Here is an 18,321-nt window from a genome sequence, read left to right as displayed (position 1 = left end):
TTTTGTGTTGTTTTGTACCTTTACCTTACCAGACATAACTAGAAATCTGAGTTATGTCTGGTAAGGTAAAGGTAAAGGTTTCCCCTTGATATTAAGTCTAGTTGTGTCCAACTCTGGGGATGGTGCTCATCTCCATTTCTAAGCCGAAGAGCCCACATTGTCCATAGATGCTTCCAAGGTCATGTGGTTGGATTGACTGCATGGAGCGCTATTACCTTCCCCCTGGAGTGGTACCTATTGATCTCACGTTTGCATTCTTTCAAACTGCTAGATTGGCAGAAGCAGAGACTAACAGCAGGAGCTCACCCCACTCCCTGGATTTGAACCGTCGACCTTGCAGTCAACAAGTTCAGTAGCTCAGTGGTTTAACCTGCTGCGCCACCGGGGTCTCCTTATGTCTGGTAGAACTATGTATTTTGAAGTTCCCTTTGATATTACGGTTAACTAATGGTGATATAAAACAAATTACAGTCTTCTCTCCTGATGTTGATCATGGGTGAGTTGGAACCTTTGGAAGGCAAAGTGAAACACAGTGGAAGAATTTCCTTCTGCCCTCAAGTATCATGGATCATGCCTGGGACAATTAAAGACAATATCATCTTTGGAGTTTCCTATGATGAATTCCGATATAAGAACGTCATCAAAGCTTGTCAGTTAGAAGAGGTTAGTCTTCAGTTTTTTATATTTTGTTTCTTACTTACAGCAAATAATTGTAATGAAATCTTTTGAAGATGGGTATAATTATAATTAATGATAACAAAGCATAAGAATTGCTTCATGAAAATCAAAGATGCATTTATATATATATATATATATATATATACACACACACACACACACACACACACATATACATATATATATATACATATAACCCAGAGCTTCCTTCACAGTGTGAACTAAATATTAGCACACCAGTTGCACTTTATTAGAAAATATAGATACAATATAATAATTAGCAATGTTCATTTTCTAGTATTTGCTAAATGCAGAGGTGTCAAAGTTGTGCCCCACCCCCAGATATTTGGGCACCCAACTCCCAGAAGCCCTACCCAGCTTGTTCAATGGCTAGGAAGTCGGGGAGCTGAAGTCCAAAATACCTGGAGAACAATCAGTTTGACACCACTGGATAAAATAAACCATAACTATGATGATCTTAATTAGATCACACGGGATCTTGTGTAGCTTGCTTGCCTTAGAAATGGAAGGCACCATTCATATGTTACCTTGAACAACTTCCATTTAATAGTCACAAAACTCACAGAAAATAATTGTTGGGCCAGCTTTGGGAACATGATATTCAGAAATGAAAATCAGTTCATGGTAACATCTGAAACATTTTTGATAATTCGTTACATTTTGGATGCCATGGCTTACATATGTGTTTGAGGAAACACACTAGATGGTGCTACATTAAGAGTACTGTATCTCCTGCATGGATTCCCTAGTTGGTCTAGTGTTGTAAGGTTAAAAAACTAATATATTAATAACCCTTATCTCCTTTGACTGACTTGTAATCTCTCCCTGACAAATTAATCACCAAATTTCACTTGAAAAATTAGAGATGTATGAGGTAACCTTATCAGGTGCAATTATGCAGAGATGGATGAGAAAGCAAATAGTTTACATAACTTTCTGAGACTGAGATGTTAGAATAAAATGTTCACCGTTTAATGTGAAACCTTATTTGCTAGCTTCTGATGCAGAGCTGAAAGACCTCCCTGTGAGCAATTTGTTATCCAGAAATATTTTAGATAGAACCAGGAATGTGCCAAAATATCTGCTGTTTCCCTTGGGAAAACTACTGTGATGCTTTACTAAAGTGCACATAGAGTTTCACTGGGTTGCCAGGCCCATGATGTTTTAAATTTACACTGAACACAGTATGTAAGAAAAGCCCTTCCAGATAATTATAATAACTTTATGTCAAAACAATCCATATTATTATCTCAATACTGCTCAGTTGTGGTTTTAGTATATATTTTCATTCATTGTTACTTATTGTTAAAGTAGCTTTGCAAACTTTATTTAGAAGAGTATGGACTTTTCTCTAAAGACAATACAGAAGACATAAAGAAGCTCTTTACTGAGTTTCATCCAGATGTCAAAAAACTAGCAAGGTCTGGCACTCGGAAAACTGAGGAAATGTTTTAGGAAATTAGTTCACAACTATAACTTCTCTTTAAAGAGCTTTTCTCCTTTCTCTCTCTTTTTCTGCTCTTTTTATCTTACATCCTGTCCCGACTTTTCTAAATTTGATGACTAACATTTGATCTAAACCTATAAATGTTATTTGGTAATAAGCCCTACTGAACATAGTAAAAAAAAAATCAGACTGATTAGTCTTTCATGTAACTTAATCAAGTGTTGTAGTAGATTCCTACATCCTTACATCTGAGTTAACAACCTGCAACGGGATTGATGATTCACAAGTCGCAATTGTGTTGTGCAATTAGTTACTTGCAGGGAGTCAAAGAAAATATGAGAATGTGATTTAACATCTTATATATATTTATGTCCAATTGATACATAGAAATCACAATAGCGTCAAAGTAAGGAACCCCTGATAAAAATGCAAAAAACAACATCTCCCAAAAAAACCAAACAAACCATCCTGTATGTGTGGGGTGGGTGGGGAGAAATCACAATTTTGGAAAATATTCAGAGAATATCCAAAGCAGTCTTTTTAGGTCAGAAAAGAGAAAGAGTTAGAAAGCCAAGGATTATTAAGTTTATTTGTGATTGAACTAAACCTTACATTTTCTGGAAGGAGATTTATCTTAGTATCTGCTTCCTATCTAATAAGCAAAGCAGAGTGAGCCTGAGGACTGAAAGAGGAGCCTAAACAAATGCAAGCCAGGAAAAAAATCTGACCAATTAGTTTTTCTTGTAATTTAATCAAAGGGTGTGGTGGATTACCATGTTGCAGAAATAATTTTTCTCCCTTCTGTAGTTGTTAAATTTATGGGAATATTTTATAAGAGGTTCTGCAAAAGGAGTCATAGTTTGTTGACTGGTTCTCTGAGGTCACTTTAAGTTTTTCTTCCTTACAAAATCTGCAATTTAAGGAGTCATCACATTAAAATTTCTTCCCTTCCAAACGGATCGCACTGTAGACTTAAAACATCATCAGATGAGCAAAAGTACCCATGCTATGACATTTGCACCTCTCTTCAGACATGGAATCTGCTAGATTCCAACACATGACATCCATCTACTTCCGGCGGGGCTCTGTGCCTGAAGAGATGTGCAAGCTCCACAGGAGGCTTCCCATGTTGCATAGACAACAATGGGGGGAGGGGAGCTGGGCAACAATGCTTTGCCCTGTGGGATAAGGTGAAGGGTGATCCGGGTGATGCAGGTTGTGGGGTGATGCCAGATTCACCACAATTTGCAGCATCCAGATTGGAGATCCTAATGGGTTCCTAAAGAATCCATAATGTCAAAGGAAGCTGTTGCCTTTTTCATAACTTCTTAAGAGTCAGGGATAACTAAAAAGTGGCAGAATGTTGTGTATGGCCATTGTTATGCAAATACCCTGATGGACTACAGAGAACACACACAATAATTGCATCCCAATAAGTATTCAAATTCAAGCATACGATTTGAGAAGAGCAAACCTGAAAATAATAAAAAAAAATGTCTTCCTTGAATAGGACATTTCAAAATTTCCAGAAAGGGATGATACAGTTTTGGGAGAAGGTGGAATCACCCTCAGTGGTGGCCAGCGAGCCAGAATTTCCCTAGCCAGGTGAGCAGAAATAATTGTATGAAAATTTCTTTAAGTAAATATGATTCTTTTTGGTACATTCTGATACATTGGAGTGGGGGGGGGGGGTTTCAATGGAATTGTGCACTCATTTTCTTACAACTAATTGAAAAGTGACTGAGACCTAAAATTAAAAAAATACTTTAGATTTCATGGTATGGAAATGTAGCTTTTTCCCTAAGTTTTCCTGTTGAGAGACAGGCATCAGAAATAATTATGTACTTCATTTTTCATCCATAGACATTCCACATTTGCAGGGAATGCAGATAACTGAGGCATCCAGACTCCACAGTTTGAATTTTTGATGCTATCCCTGCCTCTAAAAAATGGTGTAAATGTGAAATATAGTTGCCTCTGAATAATTTGTACTGCATTATTCATGTAGCACATCCACTTGCATTATGAGTTCAGCTGGGAATATCATCAACATTTTTGAAATACATTGATGAGATGGTGATGTCAGCATAGTGTTGTTGCTTTCTGTTCTGTATCTGTTTAAAGAAAATTGCTTTCAATGCATCTTTTCCAACTGACATTAAAAAAACTAAAATTTGGACTGTAAACTGCATGTATTATAGACTTGTGTAATCCATGCCGTTATGTGTGTGATAGGCTGTAGAAGAATGTATTTGACTGGAACACACTCTGAATTCTTTATAGAAATTTCCACAAGAACCAGGCATCTGTGTGCAGGCATTCTTCACTGAATACATCCCTCACTTTCCATAGGGAAGAAATAGTGGAAATGCTGCCTCTTGACTGGGGGCTTAGCTACATGTTTGCTGAATCTCAATATAAGTAAACATGCATGATTCTTGCTCTTTTGGCTCTATGATTTACATACCCTTCCCTATTTCTTAATTTGCTAATGGTCTCTAGATCTCAGTTAATAGCACACTTTATTCCTCAGTTTTAGATAAATTCTTAGCAAACAATGCAATACTACAATACCATAAAACACGCTAAAATTTCCACAAATATGAAATCCCTTGGCTGCATAACTTGCTTGGTCATAAAGAAGAAACCAAAGACTGTGGTACTTGACTGAAACTGAAGTGGAGTGTGCTGGGTATTATGCTGGGGAGGAAGTTTTGAGCTAAAATTACCAAAACAAGCTTACTCAAATGTACATTGAGTTCAGTTTGGAACAGGATTACATCCTAATCTTATTTTTCTTACCAATATTTTATAACATGATATTCAAGACCTAATTTTTCATACAGACATGACATACAAAATGCACCATAATTAAGATGGGTTCCCTGAATCTGCTATAGTTGGACTTAACAATATGATTTAGGTCAATATTCTTTTTTTTGGGGGGGGGGGGAGGGTCCACCAGAGAGCATCTATTTCTGCTCAGGAGGGGCCGCAGTGGGTACATCAACCAGAGCTTGTGTTTCAAACCATAGATGTCACTGTACCTACAGTACCTTAAGCCATTCTGTCATAAATAGGAAACTGTCAGATCATGAGTTGTAATGGAAATTATCTTGTTGAACCTGCAGAGAGAATGGTAGGAATAATTATCACTATATGATCATGATGGTTAAAGCATCAGTAAGAGTTGGCTCTTCAAATCTTGAGGATGCAGAGGGGAGAGTAATATGTAAAAATCAACGTGTGTCTGTTATTTGCTACTTGTAATTTATGCACCAGTGAAGTATGATCTAAGTAAGTGCATCTGATGTGTGGATTTGTATGGATAGATGTTTAAGAGTGACTCCATTCACTGGTGCTTTGGAAAGTGCTCCATTTACTGGTGCTTTTGTATACACACTGCCCTTGAGGTTTCCCACTGACATTAAATCCAGTCATGTCCGACTCTGGGGGTTGGTGCTCATCTCCATTTCTAAGCCGAAGAGTTGGCTTTGTCTGTAGACAGCTCCAAGGTCATGTGGCTGGCATGACTGTATGGAGCGCCGTTAACTTCCCACCGGAGTGGTACCTATTGATCTGCTCACATTTGCATGTTTTTGAACTGCTAGATTGGCAGAAGCTAGGACTGACAGCGAAAGCTCACGCCACTCCCCGGATTTGAACCTGCGACCTTCCGGTCAACAAGTTTAGCAGCTCAGTGATTTAACCCACTGCACCACTGGGGGCTAGCCTACTCTTAAAATGGGAATGCAACAGTTTGAACAATTCCTCTCAAATCAGAACCAACATGAACCAAGCATGTTTCCATCTTGTCACTTTTTGGCCTTTATCCAATCCATTATTGATTCATTACTTCTGTAATTATTGATTCATTATTACCTCTCACCAAATGCCTGGCTGATCTGTGCATATGTCTTGTTTACATTTTGAACTTATTCTACAGCAGCATGATGAAACAAGCACTCAGTAAAAATCAACAGTTTCAAAAGGAGGTAATAAAAGAGAATGCTCCAAGGAAAACATAGTGTTTTGTATGGCCAGGTCGGCAAGAATGGGTTTTTGGGAAAATGTCCAGGACATTCAGTGAACAAATATTTTACATAATTAAATACGAATATGATGGATCATATGAGCCTATCCTTTGTCATCATGGATACTCTGGATACAGTTTATATTAGTCTATGTGAAAACATTTGAGCATTGAATTCTGCTATTGTTAACTGCTCTGAGTCACCCGAGGGCTGAGAAAAGTGGTATATAAATATAGCAAATAAATAAATAAATAAAGGATCTATCTGTCAATTCAAATCCGGAAGCTAATTTAATTTTTTTGTCCTTTGTTTAGAGCAGTGTATAAGGATGCTGACTTGTATCTCTTGGATTCCCCTTTTGGTTATTTAGACATGCTAACAGAAAAAGAAATATTTGAAAGGTATGATATATTCTGACATTTTTTTTATCTACTCACATTTGCATGTTTTCGAACTGCTAGGTTGGCAGAATCTGGGACCAACAGGGGGAGCTCACTCTGCTTCCCAGATTCGAACTGTCAACCTTTCGGTCAGCAAGTTCAGCAGCTCAGCGGTTTAACTGGCTGTGCCACTAGGGGGCCCTTATGAAAAAGGTATATTATGGAATAGGGGCAGTTTAAGGCAATTTGACTAACAGCCTAATGGAAAAAGGATATTATGTCATATTGTAATTCTTTATTTTTAGTTAGCAAGCATAGTAATACTGCATTGATATTTCACTAGACACATCATAGTGTTCAGCTGCTTGACTTGCCAGAAAGTAGCACCTTGTCTTCCACTGCTCAAACTATAATACGAGATAATTACATTGATTATTTTTCATAAAATGAAAGGAGTGAAAAAATATAAATAAAGAAAATGGCATAAATTATTAAATTTTTAAAATAACTGTCTTTCCTGTTTTTTGTTTATCAAAGTTGTGTGTGCAAGCTCATTGTGAACAAAACAAGAATCCTGGTCACTTCAAAACTGGAACATTTAAAGATAGCAGACAAAATATTGATTTTACATGAAGGAACATGCTATTTCTATGGAACATTTTCTGAGCTTCAGGGTCAACGACCCAACTTCAGCTCTGAGCTGATGGGATTTGATGCTTTCGATCAGTTCAGTGCAGACAGAAGGAACTCTATTTTGACTGAAACACTGCGGAGGCTGTCTATTGACAGTGATGGAATGGGCTCACGAAATGAAATGAAGATCCCTTCTTTTAAGCAAACATCGGATTTTACTGAGAAAAGGAAGAATTCTGTGATGAATGCACTGAACTCAAGCCGAAAATTTTCTCTTATACAAAAAACACCACTGCAGGCTAATGGTATAGAAGAAAGTCTTGGAGAACCAGTTGAAAGAAGGTTGTCTTTAGTGCCTGACTCTGAACAAGGGGAGGCAATTTTGCCACGAAGCAATGTACTTAATCCTGGCCCCACATTCAGAGGACCAAGGAGGCAGTCTGTGCTTAACCTGATGACCCGAACCTCTGTTCATCCTGGACAGAGCTTTTACACAAAGAACAGTGTATCAGTACGTAAAATGTCTGTAGTTCACCAGGCTTCTGAGATAGATATCTATGCCAGGCGCTTGTCTAGAGACAGTATGGTAGAAATCACTGAAGAACTTAATGAAGAGGATTTAAAGGTACATTTTTCATTCTACTGTTATTTGATGTGCTTCACCTACCAGTGTCTATATAAGATGCTCCCCTTTTACTCAACAAGTTGTAGTCTAATTCTCATAGTACACCTCCTTTTAATTTCAGGTTTCAGCTGTTAAGTTTTGGTGTATAAAACATTGATCTTACAGTCATTTTTCTTGGAGTAACATTGGGCTAACTCTAATTGTCATATCCCAGAAAGGGTAGGCTCATTCCGTCAGTGGCACTTTGCTAAATGGACACTTCCATACGTTATTTTAATTTAGTAGATCTACTCTCCTTGGGATTAACTATTTCATATTAACAACTGAGAAATCAGCAGGACTATATTCCAGTTACGTTTCAGTAGGAATGAGATATAACTTTTTTGGCACATGTTTTAAAGTGACTTCCTAGAATGTTAAGGGAGAACCAGCATGGTGCAATGGTTTGAGCACTGGACTAGGACACTGAGAGACTGGGGTTCATATTCCTGCTTGACCATGGGTGACCTCAGCCAAGTCACAGTTTCTCAGACTAAGAAGGTAGCAAAGGCAAAGACAAACTCTCTCTGAGCAAATCTTGTTGAGAAAACCTCAAGATAGTGTTGTCTCAGGGTCACCGTTGGTCAGAAAAGACTTGTAGGCGCATAACAAAAACATAATCACAGTGGTGGCACAGTGGGTTAATCTGCCTAGCTGCTGAACTTGTTGACCAAAAGGTTGCAGGTTTGAATTTGAAGAGCTGTGTGAGCTCCTGCTGTCAGCCCCAGCTTCTGCCAACCTAGCAGTTCAAAAACATGCAAATGTGAGTAGATCAATAGGTGCTGCTCTGGCAGGAAGGTAACAGTGCTCCATGCAGTCATGTTGGCCACATGACCTTCGAAGTGTCTACAGACAATGCTGACTCTTTGGCTTAGAAATGGAGATGAGCACCAACCCCCAGAGTTGGACACGACTGGACTTAAGGTCAGGGGAAAATCTTTACAAGTAGCTATAAATTGGACTGTAGACATTTCCCAAACTTGGCATGTCCAAAATGGTATCAAGACGCATATAGTAGGAAAATGTCTATCTGTAGAAACATATTTTATGGGGAAAATTTATATAGTGTAAATAATTCTTGAATGCATGTATCTTACACCCATGAGCAAAAAAGAGATAAATTTGAGTTACAACTGACAAGTGAAATAGCCATAATTCAGTTATTTCTCTGCTTCAGATAATTCAGAAACATTTTATTAAAATATTCAGTAAAATATTCAAATATTGTCAGTGTTCATCTTATATTTTTGGAAAGAAAGAAGAACAATGAATAGAAGAAACAGATTAGACAAACAGAATTCATAAATATAATATTTAGAAGAAAGCTAGGAAATAAGCATTTATGGAACAATATGGATATGCAAAAATCAATACTTGGATCATTCTAATTGCTCCCTTCCTCATTATTTTACTAGGAATGTTTCTTTGATGATTCTGAGACAATGAACACTGTTACAACATGGAACACATACTTCAGATATATTACCATCCACAAAACGTTGCTTGTTGTGTTAATTATGTGCGTAGTTATCTTTTCAATTGAGGTGAGAATAATGACTTTATAATCTATGTCTTCAGTCTGTATAACAGCAGCAAATGAAATCAGGATTCAAATAAGATAAAATAGAAGCTCTGCTAGAAATAAAGAATAAAACTTCCTAATTTTAATTGCTATGTACAGAAAGAAATATATTCCAGTAGTCACATTTGCTGGTCTTTCCTCTTGTATAGAACTATTAAATGTGCTAGAGCCCAGTTATTCTTTTCACCCGGTTACCTTAAATGAGAAATACAGCAACAGTATTATTATTATTATTATTATTATTATTATTATTATTAACTTTATTTATACTCCACCTTTCTCCCGTGGAGGCTCAAGGCAGCTACCAATCCCACACTTAGTTTAAAAATGCAATACAAAAGTTAAAAAATAATTAAATTGTAACAGTGTGGTAAAGGCAAATTAAAATACAATAAATACATGTACACTAGCCTTTTAAATAATAGTAATGAACTATGTACTTCCTATTTGCAGGTGGTGGCATCCCTTGTTGGAGTATTGTATCTCACGTGAGTATTACTTCAATTTTTATTTAAATACATAGCAGATTAAAAATATTTTATAGGTATTTAAAAACTTAATCATGTTTTAATGCTGTAGTAGTATAGTTGTGTTTTAGTGTGATGTTTGTTTTTATCTGTTTTCATCTGCTTTTTGTTGTAACTATTTTGAGTCTCAGTTTTGGGGGAAAGGTAATTCTAAGTCAAAACAACAGCAGCAAGAAAAACAATAATTGGTTTTGATCTGAGATGCAATTTTTTGTGAGGTAGGGAGAAAATAAGTTAATTTTCTCCTTTTTAGTCCCTCCTTGAATCTGAAGGCACTCAGGCTCTCTAGTAGCTGTTGTTTGTAGAACACACATGCTTATGTTAATTTGTCATATCTACTTTGATCCTTTTTGGCCACGGTGGTCCATGCTCTTGTTACATCCCAAATAGACTACTGCAACATTCTCTACGTGGGGTTGCCTTTGATGACTGTTCGGAAGCTTCAAATGGCCCAGCAGGCGGCAGCCAAATTCCTTACTGGAGTGGCATACTGGGAGGATACAACTTCACTGTTGGGTTAGCTCCACTGGCTGCCAGTCAGTTTGGGGGCCAATTTTAAGAACTGTTTGTCTCCCTTGAGCGGCGTAGAGGCCTCTGAACGTGGCGGAAATGCCCTCTACACCCCTGGAGTACATTTGGGGACATTGTGGAGCATTCTGCAAAAGTCACATATAACTCTGCTTTAAAATTAACTCTCCCACCCCCTATCTATTGAAAATGCCTTTTAAAAACCCATATTTTCCAAAAAGAGAAATATCTTCAAATCAGTTACATTTTCCTTTCTACTCGACATATTTTAACAATATAAAATGAATATATTGACTGTATAACTATCTTTCTGTCTTCTTATAGCTCTCTTGTTTCAGAAAATACTACCACAAATGTAACAAAGTCAACCAACGCTACCTCTGAAAATGCTGGCATTGTTGTCACTGAGTCTAGCAGCTATTACATCTTCTACATTTATGTGGGAGTGGCAGATACTCTACTGGCCATGGGAGTCATCAGAGGCATACCCCTCGTGCACACTCTGATAACAGTTTCTAAAACTCTTCATCACAAGATGTTGCATGCAGTCCTTCAGGCACCCATGTCTTCCTTGAACAAGTTGAAAGCAGGTAGAACTGGCCAGCCTACTCAATAAGCAGAAAGCTTATAGTTCAGAAAAACAGTAGACTTGTATGAAATGGGACATCTCAGGTTTTTGCTAGGACCAGGAAAAAATGAATATCTCTCTCCTTCACTTTTGTCAGAAATTTTTTTCCAACAAGGTAGAATTTAGGAGTGAATTGTGGGTAGGGTGCAAGGTGGAAAAAAGGAATTTTCTAGATTTCCAACTGGGAGGTAAAGCAGTGTTTGTAGCTTCATAATTAGATGGTCTAGAGCAGAGCTTTGCAAACATTTCATCTTGGTGACACATTTTTGAGACATGCATCATTTTATGACACAGTAATTCAGTCTTACTAGCAACCCAGGGGATGAGCCAAGCCTTCTAAGAGAGAAAGTCACATACAAAAATGCAGTAAAAAAATGTTTGGGAACAAAACAAATCTCATGAAAACCTTTAATTTGTATATTTCAAAATATAATATTTATTGTTTATTTTACATAGACTCAGCAGTTTCATGTTATGTTCATGTGACACACTGCAGCCAGAGCATACTAATGTGTTGTGACACATAATTTGGAAAGCTCTGGTCTACAGACTTTTATTTACTGGTCCAGTGGGCTGTCTAGAGGCAGCAAAGCTTCTCTGTGCTTTGGAAATTAGCCCATAAATATAGCTAGTAAGGTGCACAGTGATGCTGCTATGTTGTTACCAAATAGGAGAAAACAGATCAACTCAAGTTAATATAGGGCTCTGAGATCCTCAGGAGAGATCCCTCTCTGCACTCCAATACCTTCACAGGCATGGTGGGAATGTGAAATAGAGCCTTTAAGACCACAAGAGGGGAGAGGAAGCGGAAGGAATCATCTTCTTCACGTTCTGTGGTGTTCCGTCTTTAAAGAAGATGGAGAATTTACTCATCCCCATCACATAGGATTGCCTCTTTCCATTTCTAGCTGAATCATTCACTTCATTTCCCATCACACAAGTGGGCATTTTCTTCTTCCATTTCAAAGAGAACCTGCAAACTTTAAAAAACATTTCTCTTAATGGGATCTTCTCCATCCCCTTTGAACCTCTTCTCTAAAGGAGACCAGAACGCCTTTAACATACTTCTTTCAATGGGACCCACATTGTCTTTAAACCACTAATAGTGACAGAAGGAGCATCGAGGGACGTTTGCAGACCACCCACATGAATGCCCACACTAAAACAACACAAAATAGTGTTTAAATTGAAAAATCCACCACTTCCTATCCCAACCCAATTTTTAAATGTTTTTATGTGCAGGGAGAGCAGTGGAGTTGAATCTTGCCCATCTTTCAAATCCACTCATTTCTACTCTCTTTGGAGATGGAATCTCATGGGCAAACCACAAAACAGCATCGTTTGATGGGATCCATAGTATTCAGTCTTGAAGCATGTAGAATTGGAGGAAACCCTCCTTCTGAGGCTGCTGAAATTTCCTTTTCAGGGAGGCTAAAATGACTCACTCCTTGCTCTTTTGTTGGCTGGAAGGTTTTTTTTTTTTTTTTAAGAAAATGAATAGATTTTGGTATTGAACATTTTTAAAGAAAGGGTGATGTATTATATTAATAAAAATTATTAAGGAAGCTCTCTCTAACTTTTAGCAGCAACCCAGAAGGCTCACCTGTTTAAATAATCCTTTATTATACTGGTTCCTGAAGTCTACTATTCTATTATTTTCTTTTTCAACATGTAGGTGGGATACTTAACAGATTTTCAAAGGATATAGCGATACTGGATGACCTGCTACCACTTACCATATTTGACTTCATCCAGGTTTGTATAAACCAAATATATTTTGCAGGTTGGAACTTCCTTGCTTTAAGGAAGGCAAACTATATTGTGTCAAATTATAGCTCTGATTCTTTGACCATCAAGCTCTCAGCTACAAACAAATTTTCAAATTGTGATATTTTAGAAAATGCAAATATGTGCCTGCTAGCAATTATGCTAACAATACCCCATTTTAAAACGGACAAGGTTTCTTTCACTGTAGTATGCATAACACTGTGGTTTCAGAGTGCATTGTAGACAACTGTTGTATAGCTCATCAAAGGACTTATGTTGTATTTACTGGCTTCAAACATTTATCTTGGCAGTAAGGGCATTTTTATATCAGTTGCCTTTCATTTAAGAGATAGGAAGGGTCCATGCTTCTGTGTTAGAGATTTCTTGTATTGGTTTTCACCAAAAGAGACTTGCTCTGTTGATAGGGTGGCCAATAGCATCAGGTCTCCTGCATTTTGTTGAGTTTTGTGTAAACATGTATTACATTCCAAATATCTCCTTCTCACTTTTTAAAAATAATCTTTTCTGCTTTTTTATAAGTTGTAGTCTAATCGAAGTGTGAATGACTGTATGGAAACTTTTTTTCCATATAAGAAGGCTTAGTAATAGTATCATAGATGATATTCCGATATGAATATTGATGGGACAATGAATATACAAAAAAGTCACATCAAAACAGAACCCATGTAGTGAGATCCACAAAGAACTATGTCTATCCAGGAGCTGTTGGTGTGCATTTTTACATTCCAGTTCATATCTAGACAGATTTATGGAGGAAAATGTTTTGTTTTATTTACTAGTATTTATACTTTAACTACATTGAACAGACATTGACTTTTTCAAAAACGTTCAATCAATGCATTATTAATGACATCCTGATTTAGCAATTCAAGCAATCAGTTATTAATCTCAGAAAGCTCTAGCACCAATTATGTTTAATTTGTTTTTATTCTCATAATAGAAATCTTATTTGAGAGGGCACTCCTAAGATCTTGCAATTATGTATGCTAATACCTCAAGGGAAATGATATATGTTTAATTCATAAAATAGGGAGTAAATGTTTACTGTGTCAACAATGTTTTTCTCTCTTTCCTCAGTTAATATTAATTGTGATTGGTGCAATATTAGTAGTCTCAGCTATCGAACCGTACATCTTCTTAGCATCTGTGCCTGTGATAGCAGCCTTTATAATGTTAAGAGCATACTTTCTGCACACTTCTCAGCAGCTGAAGCAACTGGAATCTGAAGGTATGGTGAGGAAAAATGGAAGAGTTATAAAATAACACTGACAAATTAGTAATGCACACCTGCCCTATCAGTTTTTATCCAGTGTTTATGATCCCATGGGCTTTCAGTACTTTCTTATGTGCATATTGTACCATGTAGGGATTATTATTTTTTTACATATAAATGATTATCACTGGCCAATACACATTTTGGTGCCTCAAATGTTATCCCTGTTTCTGGGCATATTTGACCTGCTCATTCAAAAAATGGTACCAGTTTCCCCCTATCAGATAGTCATGCCATCTGCTCACCCATAGAAAAGCATAATAACAAGAAACATAGGGCCCATCCAGATAGGCCCATATCTTGGGACCTGTCTCAGTTTTACCGGAGGCATCCAAACAATGTCTCCAGTAAAACTGAATTAATTTTTCCTGCTTTGTTCCAAATTAATTAAACACCTGGTAAGACCCAGATCTTAGGTGAGATCCGGGACTTACCAAGTGTGGAACCTGTGTGGATGGGCCTTGGGACCATGTCATGCAATCCCCAGGCCCAATCCACACAGCCATCTCAGTTTTTCGTGCTCCAGGCATCATTATGGTCCTCCTCACACCTGCCCGACATGAGAAAATGACATGCCAGTTGATTGGGGGGGGGGGAGCCTCCCCTCTGGTCTCGTGGCTCATCATTTCCTTGTGGCAGGAGGGTGTGAGGAGTACCATAATGGTGGCTAGGTGTTTTTTTTACTTTTAAGGTCTTCTTTTGGGGGGCTTTGGAGAGGGGGTAGGTACCTTCTTGGTTTTTTGGGCTCCTGGAACCCGAAAAACCGAGATGGCTGTGTGGATTGGCCTTGGGGATTGCATGACAATGTGGCTGCATGTAGACATCCTCCCCACTCGGGAAAGCCTGGGCTTTTGGGGTGGGGTGGACTTAAAGCTGTGCCGAAGCAAATTTTTAAGCCCACTTTGGCACACATTTAAGTCATGTGTGAAGTGCTCTTAGGTAACAAGGTCTATCCAATGCAAAATAGAGCTACTGTGGTCTATCCAATGCAATTTCCTGAATCAACACCCCAAATAATCCCCAAAAACCAAGACACTGAGAGTTGTTGTTGTTGTTAGGCTGTGTTATTGTCAGTTCCACTGATGCACACAGGTTGCAAGCCTTTCAAGTTCTGTCTTCTCTGTTGAATGGCCTTCCTTTAGACCTCTGGTTGGATGGGGATCTCAGTCATTTCATTAAGAGTTGCTTTCTTCTTTGCTTCACCAAATTAAGCTCCTGAGTTTGTGTCCTTGGTTGTGGAGATACATAATAGCAGATGGAATGTTGTATATTTATAGTATTATATTTTATTGTCCTTGTCTTTGATTGTATAGGTTTGGTGTTCAACCCTTGAGTGCAGTGCTGTCAAACTTGTGGCCCTTCAGGTGTCTTGGACTTCAGTTCCCAGAATTCCTGGTTATTGGACAAGCTGGCTAGGGATTCTGGGAGTTGGAGGCCCAAACATCTGGAGGGCCACATGTTTGACACTTCTGCTTTAGTGTAAAAGGCATTATAAATGAATGAAGATAGAACAACAAAATTGGATTTGAAAATGGACAGAACTTGAGATAAACCTCTCTGCAACATGGGAAGGAGTCGATCAAAATAACTTTAAACAGTGTGGTCTAGAAGTCATCTCATAAGAGTAAGTTAAGGTGAAATGCCCAAGATATATGGAAGTGACCTGTCACATTTCATCACAATGTAATTCCCAGACTGCATACAAATGAACAAACAATTTTTATTGATTAGCCAGTTGGCCTTATCAAAAACAGACAACACAACATACAACATAAATCTAGCCAGACTGCAAACACTTAGAGGAGGTCTGGGTGGTGGTTCACAATAAGGATGAGCAAGTATTAGTGAAGTCACTGCCTCAAGAGTGCCTCAGTAGATGACAGTATCACTTTAATCTTGTTCCTTGAAATTCACCTTTAGCACACAGTGGTTAAGATATTGTGACCAACATTTCAAGCCAGTGTACTGGTAAAGATTGAACACAGCAGGAATACTTAGATAATAAGAACATTCAATATGCAGACATTTGTTTTGTGTGATGTACAATCACTTGTGAAATATATGCAGGTTTATACCATAAATATTACAGCTTGGTATCAGCCTGCATATATTTGCATGCAACTCTTTAGATAGTTAAGATATTGCTGTATTTTTTATTTGTTATTGCATTTTATCTCACATTTCTACTAAAGACAGTGATTAAGGAACCTATCAGACACCTCAAACAATGTAAACAGTCTAGTATTAAAATAATTATAGTAAAAATTACAAAAGGTACTAAATTTATTATTATCATTTTATTTATTTATTCATTTATTTTGTTCTGTGTAGCTAGAAGTCCAATTTTCACCCATCTTGTTACAAGCTTAAAGGGGCTTTGGACATTGAGAGCTTTTGGCCGGCAACCGTATTTTGAGACTCTGTTTCACAAAGCCTTGAACTTGCATACAGCAAACTGGTTCCTGTATTTATCCACATTACGTTGGTTCCAGATGAGGATAGAAATGATTTTTGTCATCTTCTTCATCATTGTGACATTTGTTTCTATTGTTACTACAGGTATTTACTTTCTGTTTTTAACAAAATGGAAATTAATTGTTTTCTGTGCACCTTTGAAGTTCCTTAAATATGAAGAATTCATAGGCATTGTTCATTGCTAGATTTAAATTAGTTGCATCTGTTATATTTTGCAGCTTCTTAAAGACAATACTTTGTTCTTTGCAAGAGTCCTTTAAGCAAGGATGGAAAATTGTGGGAGGTTGGAAGGATGCATTACCTTCCAGGAGACCTTGGAAGGCTGCACTTTTGTCCCTAATGCCTCCAAACCTAGAGAATAGGGTTCAATTCTCCACTTAGCCATGAATGCCTACTAGGTGACCCTGAGTAAAGCATAAGCGCTCAGCCCTAGAAAACGCCATGATAAATTTGCCTGATAATTGCTATAAGTTGAATGACTAAGGGCATACAACATCATTTTAGATGTTTTTAACAACAGAAAATTATTAGTGGTCACTTATTGTCCATCCTTATTTTTCATAAAGGTCTCTTTTGCCTCTTAAATGACACCAGAGATAGGAAACTTTTAATTTTTACTCCAGAAAATGATTCAAATTAAACATGTTGTGATTTGTGTAAATATGCTGGGTTTTAAAATGTTTTCTTGTCCTTACAGGCAATGGGGAAGGAAAAGTTGGCATTATTCTTACCTTGGCAATGAATATTATGGGAACCTTGCAGTGGGCAGTAAACTCAAGCATCGATGTAGATAGTTTGGTAAGAACTGTACAAATTTCTTGTAACATCATGCCAGTTTTATTTTAATTCCAAATGGTTAACACTTCAAATTCATCCATGTTTATCTGCATAATGATCATTTGTAAGTGTGCTTGTGCTTGTAAAGAAATGCTAGTGATTACTCCATTAATCAGTTATTATTTATGGGTTTTTTTTCTGGAAGCCTGTGTTTCTTTTCTTTTTAAATCATATTTGATGTTTCTTTTTTCTTCATAATACACCACCTTCTTTCTGGTTAGGTATAGTACAGTTTCAATTATTAAATCCACTTATTTTTTTCTGCAGCCAATATTTCAGTTACACATCTAGCATATTCTCATATTATTTCCTTTCGATATAATAATGTTAACATTAACAATTGGCTCAGGTCTATGTGCCATAAATATTCCTATCATCCCACTTGTCAAATAATTCTGAATTTGGAGTTACAATACACAGTTCCATCTTTACAAACCCAAAACTTGTCCAACTCTATGATTCTATTAAAATAAAAATATTGCACCAAAGTGTAGCCGTTTGTCAAAACTGGCCTGAATGGAAAGGTTTTTGTCTGAGGGTGAAAAGACACCAAGGAGAAAGGCATGCTGTCAACCTTAGGTTTAAAAATTCAGACTATGGAGTTGGTTGTCAAAGAGTGAATTACTGTATATACCAGTGTAGATCCTGCCTGGAAAAACCAGGATAACCTCTCTCATACATGCAGCAGACATGTCTCAGAAGCCCGTAGGACTGAAAAAAGAGCCTTCCTCAAAGACCTCAAAAACCAGACTGGTTCCTACAGGAAGTTGTGGTTCTTCAAAGAGCCTCCACCAAAGCTGTATAATATGAAGATTCATAGATGAAA

General features: G+C 37.4%; 1 protein-coding gene across 1 annotated transcript in view; it reads left to right on the top strand.

The window, feature by feature from the left end:
- CFTR (CF transmembrane conductance regulator) overlaps positions 1 to 18,321 on the top strand; it is a 105,655-nt gene that overhangs the window by 63,333 nt on the left and 24,001 nt on the right. The window contains exons 11-21 of the mRNA XM_067469054.1: positions 472 to 663; positions 3,657 to 3,751; positions 6,495 to 6,581; positions 7,098 to 7,818; positions 9,273 to 9,401; positions 9,893 to 9,927; positions 10,819 to 11,084; positions 12,798 to 12,877; positions 13,988 to 14,138; positions 16,515 to 16,742; positions 17,356 to 17,456. Coding sequence (XP_067325155.1) covers positions 472 to 663; positions 3,657 to 3,751; positions 6,495 to 6,581; positions 7,098 to 7,818; positions 9,273 to 9,401; positions 9,893 to 9,927; positions 10,819 to 11,084; positions 12,798 to 12,877; positions 13,988 to 14,138; positions 16,515 to 16,742; positions 17,356 to 17,456 — 2,085 coding nt within the window. The remainder of the gene's footprint in view (positions 1 to 471; positions 664 to 3,656; positions 3,752 to 6,494; positions 6,582 to 7,097; positions 7,819 to 9,272; positions 9,402 to 9,892; positions 9,928 to 10,818; positions 11,085 to 12,797; positions 12,878 to 13,987; positions 14,139 to 16,514; positions 16,743 to 17,355; positions 17,457 to 18,321) is intronic.

This window comes from Anolis sagrei, chromosome 5 (assembly GCF_037176765.1).
Source record: "Anolis sagrei isolate rAnoSag1 chromosome 5, rAnoSag1.mat, whole genome shotgun sequence".
In the NCBI taxonomy this organism is placed as follows: Eukaryota; Metazoa; Chordata; class Lepidosauria; order Squamata; family Dactyloidae; genus Anolis; species Anolis sagrei.
Note: the sequence above shows the minus strand (reverse complement) of the source record. Positions and strands in the feature narration are given on the sequence as shown.